General features: G+C 41.0%; 3 protein-coding genes across 3 annotated transcripts; 2 read left to right on the plus strand and 1 right to left on the minus strand.

The window, feature by feature from the left end:
* The first annotated feature begins 126 nt into the window (after nt 1-126).
* ddx41 (DEAD (Asp-Glu-Ala-Asp) box polypeptide 41) lies at nt 127-6,862 on the plus strand. Its single transcript, XM_034093740.2, has 17 exons — nt 127-307; nt 731-826; nt 1,267-1,417; nt 1,533-1,607; nt 1,730-1,790; nt 1,871-2,007; nt 2,122-2,194; nt 2,278-2,431; nt 2,782-2,918; nt 3,598-3,760; nt 4,599-4,730; nt 4,852-4,923; nt 5,008-5,104; nt 5,756-5,905; nt 6,016-6,087; nt 6,213-6,323; nt 6,487-6,862. The coding sequence occupies exons 1-17, from the start codon at nt 281-283 to the stop codon at nt 6,621-6,623; spliced, it is 1,845 nt and encodes a 614-aa protein (XP_033949631.1). The 5' UTR covers nt 127-280; the 3' UTR covers nt 6,624-6,862.
* A 164-nt stretch (nt 6,863-7,026) lies between these two features.
* dok3 (docking protein 3) lies at nt 7,027-12,827 on the plus strand. The gene is made up of 5 exons (XM_034092186.1): nt 7,027-7,266; nt 8,571-8,870; nt 9,156-9,246; nt 10,175-10,362; nt 11,432-12,827. Exons 1-5 carry the CDS (start codon nt 7,210-7,212, stop codon nt 12,278-12,280), a joined length of 1,485 nt encoding a protein of 494 aa, XP_033948077.1. The 5' UTR covers nt 7,027-7,209; the 3' UTR covers nt 12,281-12,827.
* Nucleotides 12,828-12,869: 42 nt separating this feature from the next.
* Nucleotides 12,870-14,802, minus strand: atoh1b (atonal bHLH transcription factor 1b). Its single transcript, XM_034092187.2, has one exon. The coding sequence runs from the start codon at nt 13,781-13,783 to the stop codon at nt 13,145-13,147; it is 639 nt and encodes a 212-aa protein (XP_033948078.1). The 5' UTR covers nt 13,784-14,802; the 3' UTR covers nt 12,870-13,144.
* Nucleotides 14,803-17,998: the final 3,196 nt, after the last annotated feature.

The raw sequence follows: 17,998 nt of genomic DNA on the forward strand, positions 1-17,998 counted from the left end.
ATTTTATTTTTGATTACATCATAGATACGTCCATGAGTTGAGATGGAATGACATGATACACACTCATGTACAGTAGGTGGCGGTATGCAACTAAAAGCTGTTTGCGATCTGCCATTAAAAGAGAGAAGAAGAAGACCCTTCCTGCGTCCCGTACAGCATCAAAGCTTCCTGTGTTGTGTAAACATGTGGATTGGGACTCTTTATTGAATAGTGTGCCGACTAGTTGTTCAACAACTAATTAATTGAAGTTCATAGAGAACGTAACTGTATTAATAACAACATGGAGACTGAAAATCGATCCAAAAAGGTACGTTTATTCATTCAGCATGCATAGTATGAGTTTACACTGGCAAGCTAACACTAGCTTGAGTTAGCTAGCTTATCCTCAACTCTGTTTATAGGTGAGTTATCCATTAAGCAGTTCAAACAATTATAACTGGCCAATAAACAACGTTACACAAACATGTTTAAACAATATGCAGTTTTCTATTAGATGTCGTATGTGTATAAACGGTGTTCGGTAAACTACCGCTAACGGTAACCATAATGTAGCGCCACAACAATACGTGATGGTGACGTTCAGTTTTCTGAAGTCTGCTACAAATACTTTACCTTTGTTTAACCCTTACCTAAGTATAAGAGTGATATTACTTGATTGCGTTTTTTATTCATTAATAACATCCTGGTACTAATACTATTGATGATAATGATGATAAATGTGTTTGTACAGAGACCCAATGTGGAGGAGGAAAGGTCTATCTTAGAGGAAGCGGAGGCGGACGACTATGTTCCGTATGTTCCTGTCAAAATTAGGAAACATCAAATGGTAAGTTATTGTGCATTGTCCTGTTTTGATTTTTTTTTTTTTTAACGATACCCCAATCTGATCCACCGGTCCGGTATCAGGGCACAGATCTCATTTGTCAAATCAGTGATGTTGGCAAAACTAAAACTTGATTCTCATAAAGTGATCTAAATATATATGTATAACCTTTTTATTGAGAAATAGCTCTAGAAATCTGCCTTGGCTCATACCCTTAGTTCTAGTATCAGGATAGACAAAGTGTTGTTGGTTCATCCCTTATTAGCGGTAGCCTACATGGTCAGTTTAACATAGGATTTTCTTGAGGAACTTAACATTTCTATAAAAGTTGTATCATTTAAAGACAATTGTATTTAGATATTACAGATGTATACTAACATCACAACCCATTGCCACATATTCAACTTAAACAATATATATTATAAACACGTCGTACCTCACAGCTACAGAAGATGTTACGTCTGCGAGGAAAGGCGGTGGACGAGGAGCATAAGGACAGTGGGGAGGAGCAGAGGGACGAGGACGAGGGTCTCGGTCCGCGCTCTAATGTCAGTCTCCTCGACCAGCATCAGCACCTCAAAGAAAAAGCAGAAGGTATTCAGTTTATACACGACCCACTCTGGATATGGGATATTGCTGTTATTAACATAGTGCTCATTAAACATAACCTTGTTGTATTCTCACTAGCAGTGTGTTTTTGTATTTACAGCCCGTAAGGAGTCAGCCAAGGAGAAGCAGCTGAAAGAGGAAGAAAAGATTCTTGAGAGTGTCGCAGAAGGCAGAGGTAAAATTGCTTTCTAGTTCAAATATTACAATATAAATCAGATTTACTTTGAACAACAGTTTGTGAAAATTGTTCTAACTTGAAAACTAAATCTGGGTCCTTTTTAATTCCTCCTTTATCAGCTTTGATGTCTGTGAAGGAAATGGCCAAAGGTATCATATATGATGATCCCATAAAAACAAGGTACGCTCTTGATGAGTGAATGCTATAAAGTAACATTGTTTGACAGTTTAGGAATCATTAATCGTGAATGTTCTCTATAGCTGGAAGGCACCCCGGTACATCCTGAACATGCCAAACACTCGAAATGAACGCGTCAGGAAGAAGTTTCACATCCTTTCTGATGGAGACGGCATCCCTCCTCCAATCAAAAGCTTCAGGGAGATGAAGCTTCCACCAGGTGCAAACACGCTCCTTCTTCCACACATGAACAAAATAATTGTCTTTCTGTGCAAGGCATTTAGTGCGCCCACCTGATAACCACATGACAACAAATCTGTGTGTTGTTTTACAGCAATTCTTAAAGGTTTGAAAAAGAAGGGAATTGTGCATCCCACACCAATTCAAATCCAAGGAATCCCTACAGTGTAAGTGCAAAACAACCAGACTGTGAAATATGGAAGAAATGTTGAAACCATAAACTGTTCATGTATTGACGGTGCGTCTGTAGTCTCGCAGGTCGAGACATGATTGGAATAGCCTTCACTGGATCCGGAAAGACTTTGGTCTTCACTCTGCCCATCATCATGTTTGCCCTGGAGCAGGAGAAAAGGCTGCCTTTCGTCAAGAGAGAAGGACCGTATGGACTCGTCATCTGTCCTTCTGTAAGAAACACCAGACCATCCTACTTGATTGACGTTGCAGCATTAACCCTGATTGATGGTTACAATAAAAAAAGCAGCATTTCTTTGAACTTTAGACAGGTGGCCTTTACTGTGAGCATCAGCTGAGCGTGTGGCGTAGTGGGTTGTCCGTAGGTGTTTGGATCAGGGGGTCACAGGTTCAAACCCCGCTGCAGTCAGCATGTCGTTGTGTCCCTGAGACACTTCACCCCAAATTGCTCCTGTGGGGATTGCCCACAGTATTGAGTATGTAAGTCGCTTTGGATAAAAGCGTCTAACAAGTAACATGTAATGTAATGTATCTGATTTGAATACTTTGCCCTGCAATCCAGCGAGAGTTGGCGAGGCAGACTCACGGCATCCTGGAGTACTACTGCAAGCTGCTGGAGGACGAAGGAGCTCCTCAGCTGCGAACTGCTCTCTGCATCGGAGGAATGTCTGTCAAGGATCAGATGGAAGTAGTTAACCAGTAAGTAACAGTGGAATGTGTGGGGGGGGAAATGTCTTTCTGTATTTCACCCAGGATTTCAGCTACATTAAATCATTCAGAGGATGAAAATAGCCGAATGTTCCAGATATAATGCATTCAGAAGCAATCACATGATCATATCCTAACCTAGTGGTTGCCAACCTTTTTTTGTCGTGTACCCCTTGAGCTGGTCGCCATTTTACCAAGTACCCCCTTACTTACTCTTACTCATCTGTGATGATTCGCCTACATTTTTCTTGTGTTAAACCCTTTATTATCGTATTCTACCCATCTGCTGCTTTGATGAAAATCACTTGTATATAACTCCCCCTTAAATCAAATGCATTTAAACTTGACATTTACACTTATTGTGAGTGAGAAATAATAAAAACAACAAGTTTAAAAATCTGATGCTTTAAATGAGACACTTGAGCTTGCTTATCTTTCATACGTTTTGATAGTTCTGGAGGCAGGACACCAGGCTTATAAACATTTATTTAAAAATGCTTTTTTGTGTGGAAATATATTGCAATCCCTAATCTTTATCAGACCCCCTGCAATCCCCTCCAGTACCCCTAGGGGGCCCTGTATCCCCAGTTGGGAACCACTGATCGAGGCAGCAAAAGTACTGCATTTCAAAAATACAAGCCCAATTAAATGAGCATTCGACTGATTATAGTGGTGTGCACATGATGGTGGCTACCCCTGGACGACTGATGGACTTGCTGCAGAAGAAGATGGTGAGTCTGGACATCTGCCGCTACCTGATCCTGGATGAGGCTGATAGGATGATTGACATGGGCTTTGAGGAAGACATCCGAACCATCTTCTCTTACTTCAAGGTGAGGTCATCTTCTGCTTCAGTGTGCGCCAAATGACAGCCACCATAACATTGATTATGTTAAGATATCCTGTGTTGGTTGTTATTTGGTCAAATTCAGATCTCGGTTAGATGTTAGTTGTCATTTATAAATAAAATCTATAAAATGTATCCTTAAAATCGAGTACTCAATACTTTTAGAACAAAGAAGAAAATGTTGTTACTGATACTGTAAACCTATCTGTAACACCAGTTGAAATTGTTATTCACACATTCCTGATGCTTTAAGAGGCAGCACATTTCGTCACTTCCTAAGCACTCCCCATGGTTTGCCGATTAGTCCACCTGCCAGCTGTTGTGCTCAATCAGTTAAAGCGGCCCTATTATTCCCATTTCCAGAGTTCATATTTTGACTTACTTTTACACACTTTTACTGTGACATGTTACCACGCTTTAATTTTCAAAAAGTCATTTATTTGCTCATACTGCCTGTGCAGCAGCACCTCTTTTCACCCTCTGTCTGAAACCAGAGCCCAGTCTGCTCTGATTGGTTAGCTGGCCAATTTTCTTGTGATTTGTCAATAGCTTAGTAATGTGTCAGAATGTCCCGCCCCTTAGCAAATCACGTACAATGTGTTGAAGCGAGAGTGGGGGTGTACATTTGGGATTTTCAGACCTTTAACATGCAAAATAAATTGAAATAATACACTACAGGAAGGGGAATATATCAAAAAGCATAATAGGGCCCCTTTAAAAGTTGACCGTTGACTCTTTTTCAGACTGAAAACTGAGCCTTAAAGCCTAGCTTTTTGAGGCAACCAGATATGAAATGTTGTATAATGTCTTATTTCTCTACCCAGGGGCAAAGACAAACGCTGCTTTTCAGTGCCACTATGCCCAAGAAGATCCAGAACTTTGCCAAGAGCGCGCTGGTCAAACCCATCACCATCAATGTGGGCAGAGCTGGAGCTGCCAGCTTGGATGTCATCCAGGTGTGTTTATTTGTTACTTAAAGATGTTTTCCATCTAAGTTGGGGAATTCATTGCATTTTTTTAAATCCACTCATATCAAATTGGTGTAAACTAAATAATAAATACTTTGTGTGTGTGCAGGAAGTGGAATACGTCAAGGAGGAGGCCAAGATGGTGTACCTGCTCGAGTGTCTCCAGAAAACACCACCTCCTGTCAGTACTGTCACAATTGACAAAGCAAAATGTGTAACTAACACATGAGAAAAGTCACTAACTCTCCTCCGTTCATATCAACAGGTGCTGATATTTGCTGAGAAGAAAGCCGATGTAGATGCCATCCATGAGTATCTGCTGCTCAAAGGAGTGGAAGCAGTGGCCATCCATGGAGGAAAAGGTCTGCACAGCACTTATCTAATTCATAGCAATAAATACAGAGTTATAGAGCCTGTACAGAATGGAAGTATTTGAAGGAATATCCAACCCAGCAGCAAGCTTTAGATCAGTGTTTCTCAAACCTTTTCACCAGGGACCACTTAACCAATAAAAAAACACTTGCGGACCACCTAACTCCACAAATATAGAAAAACACATAGTTTTTCTAGAACAGATTACAAATCTCCTGAAAATGGTACAAACAAGTGGCAACATGTGTGACGAAGGTGTTGCCCTGGGCTATATCATGCAATCGAAAGTGAAAGTTAACCTCGCTCCATTGCGGAGATATTCACGCGAGAGTGCGGAAAACTGAAATGTATTTATTTATTTCAAATGTGAAATGTTACCAATATGCTCACGGACCACCAGTGGTCCACACTTTGAGAAGCACTGCTTTAGAGCAATATGTGCACAGCTTTCCTCATCAATGTTCCCGCAGTTGCTCGTCATCACCACCAGATGCCAGCCTGCCTGCAAACATCACAATGTCTGCTAACTTTTTTTTGACATTTCCAAAGAAGAGAAGTCATTGCAGAAACAGTTTCCATTTGTCATCGTCTTGCAAAATACAGTTTATGTAATATTTGTTATGTTTGTGTTAATTTTCCAGATCAAGAGGAAAGAACAAAAGCCATAGAGGCGTTTAAAGAAGGAAAGAAGGATGTCTTAGTGGCCACAGACGTTGCCTCCAAGGGTCTGGATTTCCCAGCTATACAGCATGTAGTGAATTATGACATGCCTGAGGAGATAGAAAACTATGGTAAGAGAGGATAAGAGGATGTGTGTATATTTGTATAAGCCCTGGCCTTATTCAAATGGTAATCATCAGTTCTCCATCATTTCTTACATCTTGGAATCTTCTTGTTTCAGTCCACAGAATTGGTAGAACTGGACGATCAGGCCAGACTGGTGTTGCCACTACGTTCATCAATAAGGGCTGTGGTAAGAAAGACTACCAATAAAGACTGTACAGGAGCATAGATTTCTGAATATGTGCAATTGATTAAAGTGAATGTAGTCATCTTAATTTGGCGTTAAATGACATTAACTTGTGTCTTTCTCTATAGATGAGTCGGTGTTGATGGATCTCAAAGCCCTGCTGGTTGAAGCCAAGCAGAAAGTTCCTCCAGTGTTGCAGGTGCTCCAGACAGGAGACGAGACCATGCTGGACATCGGAGGTAAGTCTTTCACACCAAATCTAGTTTTTCTTCTCCTTCTACAGGCTCTTCACTAACAGGATACTCCTTTTAAGAATCAACCTAATGTGATTATTTTAAATCCACCAAAGTGTGCAGTGTTTGCAAACCCTTTCTGACCAATCTGATTCTCATGTTTCCACAGGAGAGAGGGGCTGCACATTCTGCGGTGGTCTGGGTCATCGTATCACAGACTGTCCCAAGTTGGAGGCCATGCAGACCAAGCAGGTCACCAACATCGGGCGCAAAGACTACCTGGCTCATAGCTCAATGGACTTCTAAAAGTTTCATATTCGTGGGAAGAGTCTCCAATGCGAAATGGAACTGAAAAACATTTTTGAGGAAACTGTACACCTTTGTGTCGTGTCATTGAACTAAGGAAGTGTATTTTTAATCTTAGACATAGTTTGCAAGTGAATTTTCTTTGTTGCCCTAAAATCTGACATACTTTTTGCTGGATGTGTAGAATTTGTAATATACATTTTGATACTCCAACTGTAAATAAAACCACTTTATCCGTTGATGATTTGTCATGTTCTTATTTTAAAAAATAATAAAGGTGAGGTGCCAATTTCGTATTGTGAGGAAGTTGCCAAAACTAGCAGATTTATGCAAAGGGAAGTAGACTCAAGAAAACTGGAACACACAACTTGTGGCTCCTTTCTTTTGCAACGGTGAAGTTGCAGATCAGAGATATCTGCACTTGCAGACTTATGCAAGTTATCAACAGAATGAAAGCCGCTGCTGACGTAGTGGAAACATTTATTCTAGTGGCTTAGAAACCTGATTTTAACCTCCTGGTTTGTAACATCTTGACCACAGAGCATCAAGAGCTAGAGTGAAAGACTTACAGACAGAGCTTACAAGCATGGAGGTCGTCTTCAAGGAAGGAAACCTGTACCTTCAGAGCGTCAAGTTTGGAAAAGTAAGTTTTATAAGAATTCTGCATACCAGTCAAACTGAACATTAAGGCTCCTCATTTAGGACTGAAGTCATTGTGGTAATTGAACAGCTCGGTTCAAAAATAGGTGACTGCTTTCATGAAGTGTGTAGTAAAAATGATCAAAGGCTCAGTTGGCGATAAAAATGTTTCCGTGTTATTGGCTCATCATTTTCAGTCATTTACACAGTGAGGGGAAATGAGTGCAAATGTTTAGTACGGTGATACTTCTCTAACAATGTTGCATTATTTGAGACGTTTTACTTAAAAAAAAGATAACATTATTAACTGAAAGTTAATAATCCTACTAATAATTATCCTACAATCAGATGGCGCAGAATAGACCAGGTTTTGCTGAGTCTGAGGAAGTTCTATGTGGTTTACAACTCTAACGCCATGCAACTAAACAATCTGTATACTTTCTTTGACTTCAATCGCAGATGCAATCCTTTACTGATGTATTATATATTGATTCTATTGTTCAGGTCTATGTGGAAGCAGTTCTGCTTGACCACATTTAAAATAAGCCACTCTCGTAATGCATATATCTTTCTAAAATATATCTTTCTAAAATGTGTTTCGAATTCAGAAGTGCATTTCTAGCTTTTTGTTCATGAAATGCCTAGTTTGGCAATATGTGACATTTAGGGAATCCAATGTAAAAACTCCACTAAGATGCTACTGTGATGTAGAAACCTAATGTGTGACGATTTTTTTGCACAGAGTAGCATATTATCTTTGTACTACATTTCAGATAAAGCAAGATAGAAGAATAAGACAGGAACATTACGAGAGACATAATAAAAAAAACTGTGAATTACAAAACACAGTAAATGACCATAGGTAAAAGCAAGTTAGACATAAACATTTTCACTAGTTATTAAAGCTGTTTAATGTAATGTAGCTTAACTCTACAGGGTGGCTGTTTAAGAGGCTGAGGGGAAATTACTAAGGTCATTCATCATAGGTCATCTTAAAAAAATTAGAATGATCTTTAATTCAATTCTGTAAGTTACAGGCAGTATTGTTGCAACACACTTTCCGTAAAGTAAGGTTTCACTCTTTTGACTTCCTCAGGGTTAATGGGGTTAACCCTGATCTCTGTGTGGTGCATTGACTGTTGAAACTTTCAACATTCCCAGCAGGGTGTAGATCGTCATGCGGAGCAGAAATGTAGAGCTGTGTGTTGTCAACAATCTAAACCAATCATAAACTGTGCCAGCTAACTCTATATAACTAACATCGATTAACAGTTACTTTTTTATTTCCCCCTCTGTAATCTACTGCAGAAATCATGGCGGAAAGTATGGATGGTGCTTTTTAAACCCAGCTCCTCGGGGGTCGGTCGGTTTGAGCTCTCTGTACTTGACAAAAATGGCGCTGCTGAGCAGAGGAAGGTCTGTCGGCAGAAAACACCTGAAAGAAAAGTGGTGCGTCTCCAGGACTGCCTCAGTTTCATCCCTGCTCCAAAGGTGTCCTGCCCTTCGGGTTGCACCGCCTTCTACTTACACACCGCTCAATGCTCCTTCACCCTGGCCTCCACCACAAGCCAGGACTGGCTTAGTGCCCTCTCACTTCTGGCCTTCCAGGTACAAATATCCATTAAATCGTGGCGACTTTCCCCTCTTCTTTCTAAGTCAGAAGCAGTAGTTTCATTATTTGGTCAAGGTGAGAATACACTTTACTCACACTTGGAGCTAGATAGCACAATGAGGAAGTTACTAAAGTATCTGTTACATCTGTCTCTGCACTTCTCTAATTCTTGTGCTTACACAAGCTATGTTCTTTCTTGCATCTTACATCTTTAAAGTCATAAAATGATAAGAGGGTGCTGTACACTCCATGTAATGTTTACCATGCCACTGTGTTTACAGAAGGATCCAGGGGAATCACACAAAGGGACTTTTGAAAGAGGAAATGGCTTGACCATGGAGGACAATGACATTTACTCATCTTGGAAGACCGGTAATGCTTATTGTTCTGCATACTGTAGAAAACAAGGAATCAAAAATAATCATTAGTGAGGGCCAGATTAGTAAATGCCAGCTGAATTGTTTCTCATCAGAAACCAGCAAAAACATATCCTCTACCTGGTGGTGAATTTAAAGGATTATATCCATAGTTTCCCACGTTTTTCCTATATGTAATTAAACATGGTAGCCTACTGACCAAAGTAGTTGTTAAGGTCCGAATTACGCTATCTTTGCAAAGGGACTGTACAAAATATATTATGGGGTCAAATATAGGGAGGGGATGGTGATATGTTTGGGCTAAAGGTTTTTGCAGAGACGTCACTACCAATATGACATGGTGCTTACATTTTACCTCCAAAAAGAATATCTGACTAAATAGTTGTTTATTTTAAACTATTTTGAATTCTTTTTTTTACCCCATATCAGTAATAAAAAATTAGATCTAATATAAACTCGAATCATCCTTTGATAGGGTAATATTAGTAAACGGCTGAGAGTATTTTAAGAAGGAAGAAGCTAGTTTGTTTTTGTCTTCACTGCATCATAAATTCAGGACACCAGCCAAAACCTAGAATATGTGTGAGTATGCGCAATAGCTAAAGCCACTAATTTATTCAAACATCAACGCCAAAATGTATTAGCGCCAGCAAGCCCTGGTTTACACACATTTATTTCCTTTTTTATTTCCTAATGGATTACACTTGTCCTGAAAAATCCATGGAGCCCAGTCACAGGCAGAGATTAGCTATAGCAGTTGTAAATCAGTCTGTTTCTGTATGAGAATATATTATACATGAATTCCCTTTTGCTGATTTATTTTTGCTCAGACTTCCTGAAAAGTCTATTTACTTTGTATGCACTTTGCTAACCTCACTGTGTTGTAATGTTTTAGTAAATGTGTTCATGTCTCTCATGTTTAGATGTGACCCTTCCTCCAAACCATTACCAAGTGATTGTCCAGAGCACTGAGGCATCGAGGAGGTGCCGGTTGGCTGGGAAGTATCTGGCCTCCCCACAGAAAGAGGCTCTGATACTTCTGGAGATCAATACTGATCACATAATCTACCGCTGGCCATACCGTATTTTGCGCAAATTTGGACATGTTGAGGTAAAGTATACCTACTTATGAATTCCATAGTCATCATAAACCTGACGTTCAGCTCAGAGAACACACATGTCTTTAAAGGACTAATTCAACATTTTGGAAAACAAACAAATTGGCTTTCTTGTAGAGAGTATGGGATAATGGATTCCCTTTTCATATCTGTTCGATAATATGACACGTCAGCTATCAGCTGATAGCCTATCTTAAGGGTGGGGTATGTAATTTATATCAGAAACACTTTTTGTTATATTCCATGGAATGCTCTTAACATCCTGATAGCAATGAATACATTAAATGCTTTGGCAATAAATTCATAAAACAATTTCATCTGTGGAAGCCGTAGTACTGTAAAAAGCACGACCAATCATCTGAGCCGGCCCGGCTAAAGTAACTGGATGGCCTACCTGCCTGTCAGCCTTCCATCTGTGCACACATTTATCTCGTGCCCTCATTGGTCATGTGTGCGTGTGTGTGTGTTGGAGGAGGGGCTCTGTAAGGAAGTCTGAAGGAAGGGGCAGGTTTTTTCCGGTTAAACAGAGAGCTACAACTAGCTTGGCCTTGTCCAAAATCTACCTAACAGCACATCTAAAGCTCACTTATTAAGATGCGACTTCTCCATTATCTCTCAAAACGCAGTATGTTTTTTTTTGGTTTATTTTCAAACAGAGAAATCCTAGCTATTTCCCCTGTTTAAACTTTACAGTCGTTACGCTAAGCTAGGCTTAGATGCAGGTGGCTCCAGGTACATATAGTTCGGCCACCATACAGACATGTCACATGTTAGTTAAACACCTTTGTTTAACTTAAAATAAAAATCAAAGAATAACTTAAATATGTTATATGAGTGAGCTTTAGACACCGTTTTATTTGGACAGAGCTAGTTTTCGCGGTTTCCCAAATTCCATTCTTCATGCTAAATTAAGCTAATTGGCTGCTTATAGCTTCATACGTACCCTACTAACATGAGAGTGGTACTGATCTTCTCATCTAACTCTCAGCATGAACAATTGAGCATACTTCCCAAAATGTCAAACTATTCCTTAAAAATGTGTGTTAATGCATGTGATTTCAGGACGGATTCAGCATTGAAGCAGGCCGCCACTGTGAGTCAGGAGAAGGCGTGTTCACCTTCCTGTCCGAACATGGTTCCCAGATCTTCCAGGCTATTTCAGATCAGTGCTCCATGGAGAGGAGGTCATCTAGCAAGCCACACAGATCATCGATGTGTGAGCTATCTACTGGTATCCTCCCAACCACAACCAACTGGTGCCCCGCTCCTCCAGTCTACAATCATGCAGATGTTGACACAGAGGACCAGTCTCCCACCCAATACTCTACTATTAATTACAACCCTGTACTAAATGGAAGGCCGCTATCTCTTGTTGAACCTCATAGCAATGAGATGCTTGGAGAGGAAGGTGAGGAGGAACGTTGTCATTCTCTGGACGCTGTAAACCAAGGTAATGTCATGGAGGACGACATTTATTACAACGTAAGGAGAGTCACACTTCCAATGATCAGACAAAATGAGATCAAACCAAAGATGGACCCAGAGTGCATCTATGCCCATGTGAAAAAAGGGGATCCTCATTCAGAGCCCCAGCTGCAGCTCTTGTCGTCACCCTACCCACAGCCTCCCCCCTGCACCTTTCCCCAGTCTGTCCCCTACGCCACAGCCCATTATCAATACCAGCATCAGCCCTCTGCAAATGACTTCTTCCAGCCAGGGTACAATGCACAGGCACAGGCGGTGGATGACATGAAGGAGACGGAGGAGGACATGAGCTGCTCCACCCTTGTTACCCCCACAGAGGCCCGTGGCAGTTTTAAACACAGGCTGGCAGAAATCCTTTCTAAGGACCTGGCCAAGTTCCAGCCACCTATTCCCTCTGGAGCAGGCAGCCCCACGTTTTCTCATTAGGCTAACAGAAAGACCAGGAGGAGAGCTTTTAATATGATAGACTGTCATGAAGCAGTATTAGTTTCCTTATTTCTTTGCAATCCTCTCTGCTGGGAACATTGGGCATCAGACTTTGGCTTACAAATCTATATTTATCTGTAGCCTGTATGAAAACGCCTCTGGAACACATTTTATTCTGTGGATTGTTTTGCAAAAAGAGGATTGAATGTGTTGCGCTTCACTGAAGCTATATGTACTGCTGTATTTGAATGTGACATTGCTATTAGCTGATTAGCTTAATGAACCCTTGAACTGTTTCATTAAGGAAATAGCTTTAAAGAAAATATGTTTCATTGTTATATTCAGAGTTTTAATCAATGTTTATTTCCATTTCTTAGGGAATGATATTTAGGGAATGATAGTTTTTGTCACATATTAATCAACATTTTGGCAGCACTACTGCATTTTGGATATGGATGCATCAGTCTGCTTTGGACTGGTAGAAATATTGACACTGAGTGAAATGTCCTGCTGACAATGAAACATCAAAAATACAACTTAAAATGCACAGTCATGTTTTCAGTATATCTTTATTGTATCAAAACAACTCTCATAAAATACCCCATAGCTATACATAAATATCAAAATAATTATTTTATAATTTAGACAAATGTGGTGATGGTTCAGGCCATAAAGTGCAATAAGAAGGCCTCTGGGAGTTCACCATGGCCTTAGGAAGTACACCAATCAGTCAGTGTTTCATCATTGGCAGTGCATCATCTACACTAAGATGACAGGAGAATATTAGTCCATCTGATATGACCAACATGTCTACAAGCTGTAATATTTGGTCCAATAACACACTGCAGAATAAGAAGCTTTCTGTCACTGTCTTCCACTCAGACTTTCCTCCATGTCACTGAGGTGCAAAGATTCCCCATCACTGCCGTTGGAAGAAGTCATTGATTGATTAGAGTCAGATCCAAATATAATAATGTGGCCTACTGAGGGGTCCCTCTGTTCCCCGCTCAGAGGGCTCTGGCTTTGCGCAGTGAGAGAGTGGATCAGACTCATCCTCTTTTCCGCAGGACTCCTGCACTCAGGGTTAACCACACCGGTCAGCAGCTCCGACAACTCATTGATGTAAATCTGCGCCAATTGGAGGGTGTCATACTTGGACAACTTTCTCTCGTTCTCCATTGAGGGGATGACGCTCCTCAGCTCGTCGAACGCTTGGTTCAGGCCGTTCATCCTCCTCCTCTCCCTGGCGTTGGCTGCGACGCGCCTGTGTTTCTGCGGGCCAAAGTGGCTCACCTGCCCCCCCTCCTCTGCTCTGTCAGAGTCAGTCTCTGTGAGGCCCATTGGCACACGGTCTTCCAGCGAGAGCCCCGCGGCTGCAGAACCGTCCCTCCTGGAGAACGCATGGAGTGAGTTAGAAGAAATCCACGTTTTGGAGTTGATGTGAGCCATGCTGAAATCCTCTGGGAACTCCGGCCAGCTTGATAGTTCTGATTTTGCAGTCATCCCTTCTCTGGCCTGTGGTCGCACACTGCAGTGAAAGGTCACACAGAAGACTCTGGCTGATGCTTTGGGCTCTGAATGAGTCTGCACTGCGCCAGCATTTTATACTGCCTCCCCTCAGTCACCTTGTGTCAGTCCCAGCCCTCCGACAGCCCTGTAGCCTCAGGAGGCAGCAGCCAATCGCAATCCCCCCTGACCCTGTCAACGAACAATTAGACAAAGCTCTACTTTTTCTCTCCTATTGTGCATTGTAACTCAATCACGACCTTGTTATTATCCTCGCACAGAGGGGAGCCACAAGTATTAATCATTTAAGAGCGTGGTTTATATGTTTCAAAAGCTCGGTTAAAGGTGATCTAATTACGTTTGTGTATAGTAGTGAAGTCTGCGCTGCATGTCTGTTGGCTTTTTTGGTGTTGTTAAAAATAAATAACACGTTTATGTAGCGTTTATAATTAGACCACCGAGGCTATTTTAAATGGCATCAGATATTGAGCAGCCCCATTCAGTGTGTTGCGCAGTGTCTACTTCTACTAAAAACGGAGCCTACTTATTTAATTTGGTTAGGCTATGTCCCTTGATGGACCTGCAGTGTTGAGGTTTGTTCTCAAACAAGCAGTAAAAGCTGAACAATCTTTCGCGGATTATTTGCAGAAGAATAATAAAACGAACAGGTGGAAGGCAAGACATGAGACACACCTGTTAGCAGGACCATGATAACCGATAAGTTGTCTAAAGGCGATTTATGAATCATTTAGCAGGATGCCAGCATCAAAACATGCACACGTCATGAAGCAAAAAGCGCAGTTATTATTATTATAAGGGGTGTAAAGTAGATTGACTCAATTAGCTAAGTACAAGTTTAAGAGACGTGTTCTTTACTTGAGTATTTCAAATGTTTGCTACTTTGTAGGCCTATACTTCTGCCTCACTAACATTCAGAGCTAAAAGGTGTACTTGTTTTCATTTATTTAATATCTTTAGTTACTTTGTTCATTTGGATTTATGATGTGAAATATAATAAACACTTAAATAAGACTTTAGTTTGACATGTGGCCTATAGGCCTACAACGTAATTACATTTGCTGCACCTTAACCAGCTTTGATAAACTCATTAATGCATCAATAATTATTATCAAAATCTATAATATTTATTATTCTGCATAATGATTACTTTACTTTTGGTACTTTAAGTATGTTTTGATACTTATACTGTTGTACCTTTACTCGAGTAACATTTTGATTACATAACTTGTATACTTGTAACAGAGTAGCCTATTCCTACACTCTGGTAGGCTTCTTCTAAGTTTTCTCAAGATCTGAGTAGGCCCTACTTCTCCCCCTCTGATTAGTATGATTAATACAATTTGCATTAGCATTAAGATTGGGGTTTTCTTTTTCTTAATAAGACCTAATCAAGTCAGATGCATTCATTTGGATCGGTCACGTGGCCCCTGTGCCTATCAGCTGGTGTCCCCTGGCACCTCGCACAAGCTACACACCTCTGTCACAACCAGAGTCCCCCCACGTCTCCCATATGCCGCGCACAGCGTCAACTCTTCCTACCCACTGACACCAGTACTGACACAGTAGCTAATCACTCATTATGTCATCAATTACACAAGAAACCACTTCAGCATCGCGTCTAAGATGTTGTGATGATGGCAACTTGGACACATTTAGCATTAATCGCCCCTCTCTGCTTCTTCTTCTGCTTCTTCTTCTTCTTCTGCTTCTGCTTCTTCTCTGTTTGTGTATGTGTGACAGTCGGGCTCGAGCACTGTTAAAGAAAATCACCGTGACCTGCCTCGCCGCCAGCAGTTTAATGAGGCCTGGTCTTAGTTGAATAAATCGGCACGCTCTCCGTCCCGGGGTGTCCATTCATTTTTTGGGCAACATGAATATTTCATTCCTTCAGCCACACTGCCAGCGCAACAGCCTGCAACCCTGCGTGCTGGTTTAAAAATGCGGCTACACTTCCCATCTGCTGCGGGGCGTGAGCGGGGGAGTGGCAGCGGAGGCCGAGGAGGTGTGAGGAACATTTCTAAGGTCAACTTTAAACCGACCTCCTGTAAGAAAGAGACTGATGGGTCCCACCAGCCAGGGAGGGGGCTGTAGACAACATGACTGTCAACTGGGGAGCTATGGCAACTTCCAGTGCTGGTTTGAGATGGGGGGCCATATATGCAAAACGTCCACTTCCCTAACAACTGAAAGAGTTACACTTTGAAGGATTTCCATAATTAAAAGTTGTAGGGGTATCTCTGCAGAGTATTCTAACCTGCAGCATATTAAAGTTAAGCCTATATGTTTAAATGTGCAGAAAGATACGAATGTAATTTAAGGGCATGTTGTGCATCACAGATTGGTTTGCACACTGTTAAAATTAGTTTGAAAAAAAGATTATGCAACCAATAAAGATTATTAGTTTTATTAGAACGTCTTTTTTATGTTATGTTTGCTTGATTTTGAGCTAATTTGTACTGCTTTACATTTTGATGAGGCCTTTTATTTGTAACATTGTGTCATATTCCACTAACTGTATGTTTCATTTGCAAAGTAACTTGAACTATTGGCTCTAAAATCAAACCAGGAGTAAACATTGAAGTAACTGCTCTGTCGAGGAGGCAGGTTATCCAGCCATCTATAATATTGCTGAATAAAACCCAGCACACTCTCAAAATGAATGTCGCTTGTGCACCCTTTGTCTCAGGATGATACAATACTGCTGACTGTAGCAGAATGTAAACGAGTTGAATCCATTTGTTTACAGTGGCATCCTGTGTGTTCTTTGACTTTAGGTGCTCCTTGAAAAGTCTTTGAAACACTTTTAGGTGCCCAGTATTGCCTGATATAACATCACGCATTGCCCTACTTGCCCATAACAACCTCACAACTCAGTTTATAGACAATAATGGTTTCACAACACAACTTGGCATCCAGGACACCTGCTGCTGTGTGACGTTGATGACAGAGCCTGGCAGCAGTCCCAACAGTTTACACTCACCTATAACTATTCAGACCCTAAACACAACCACAGCAGCACCCTCTTGTGTCAACACACACTCTATGGCCGCTGTTTAACTGTAATTAATAACCATCTAAAGTGATTACAGCACACATGGTGGTTGTAACTGGTGAGTAAAAATGACTCAATCTGATCATGGAGAAAGTGTATAGTTTCTATCATAATACATTGTCTCATTGTTTTAATTTCTAGTAAATGGAGCAGGTCTAATAGTGAAATTGAAACAGTTTTAATTTCATTGCAGGCTTTAAAAGCTCCTCATTTCTCCCCAGGGAACCACCGTGGGGGAACCATGCAGTCTCTGGATTCCGTTTGAAGTGTCTCTGTTTCTTAGTCCACCTGTTCAAGACATTACAACACGGTATAATACATCCAGATAACCATATAGGATTCAGGAGTTAAGGTAACGCAAATGGCATTTTGTAATCATTTGCAGGGGACACAAATTGTAATTTGGTTCTAATTATAAGGGAAATCTCTCCAACTCATTTCTCAATTCAAACTCAATAATCCTACATTGATATGTTTTTCATTGATAATTAATATGTTGAATTGCATGCTGATCTGTTTAAACAAATGTTCACTGAATCAGCATTTCAATCAATCAATCAATCAATGTTTATTTATATAGCCCAATATCACAAATGTTACATTTGTCTCAGTGGACTTCACAGTGTGTACAGAATATCAGTATGACAATACGACACCCTCTGTCCTTAGACCCTCACATCGTACAAGGAAAAACTTCCGGAGAAAACCCACAGTTTAAAGGGAAACATGGGAGAAACCTCAGGGAGAGCAACAGAGGAGGGATCCCTCTCCGGACGGACAGACGTGCAATAGATGCCGTGTGTAAATTGAAAAGATAATACATTTGCAACATAGATAGTCCAAATGTTTGGAAATGCATGTGTGTATAACAGGAAGATGAATCCACGAGGATATCCATCCAGGACCGATGATCCAGGACCACAGCCACGACTCAAGATCCAGTGCTCGCGATCCAGGACACAGGACCGCAGGATCATCCATGACTCCGGATCCCAGCGTATATAGACACCAAAAAGAAAGAAATGTGGGGAAGCTGGGTTAATCGGAACATGAGAGTACACAGGTACAGACAGAGAGAAGGAAGAAGTAAGATGTCCCCCGACAAACTAAGCCTATATTAGCAAAACTATAGGGGCTGA

Source organism: Pseudochaenichthys georgianus, chromosome 10 (genome assembly GCF_902827115.2).
Source record: "Pseudochaenichthys georgianus chromosome 10, fPseGeo1.2, whole genome shotgun sequence".
NCBI lineage: Eukaryota > Metazoa > Chordata > Actinopteri > Perciformes > Channichthyidae > Pseudochaenichthys > Pseudochaenichthys georgianus.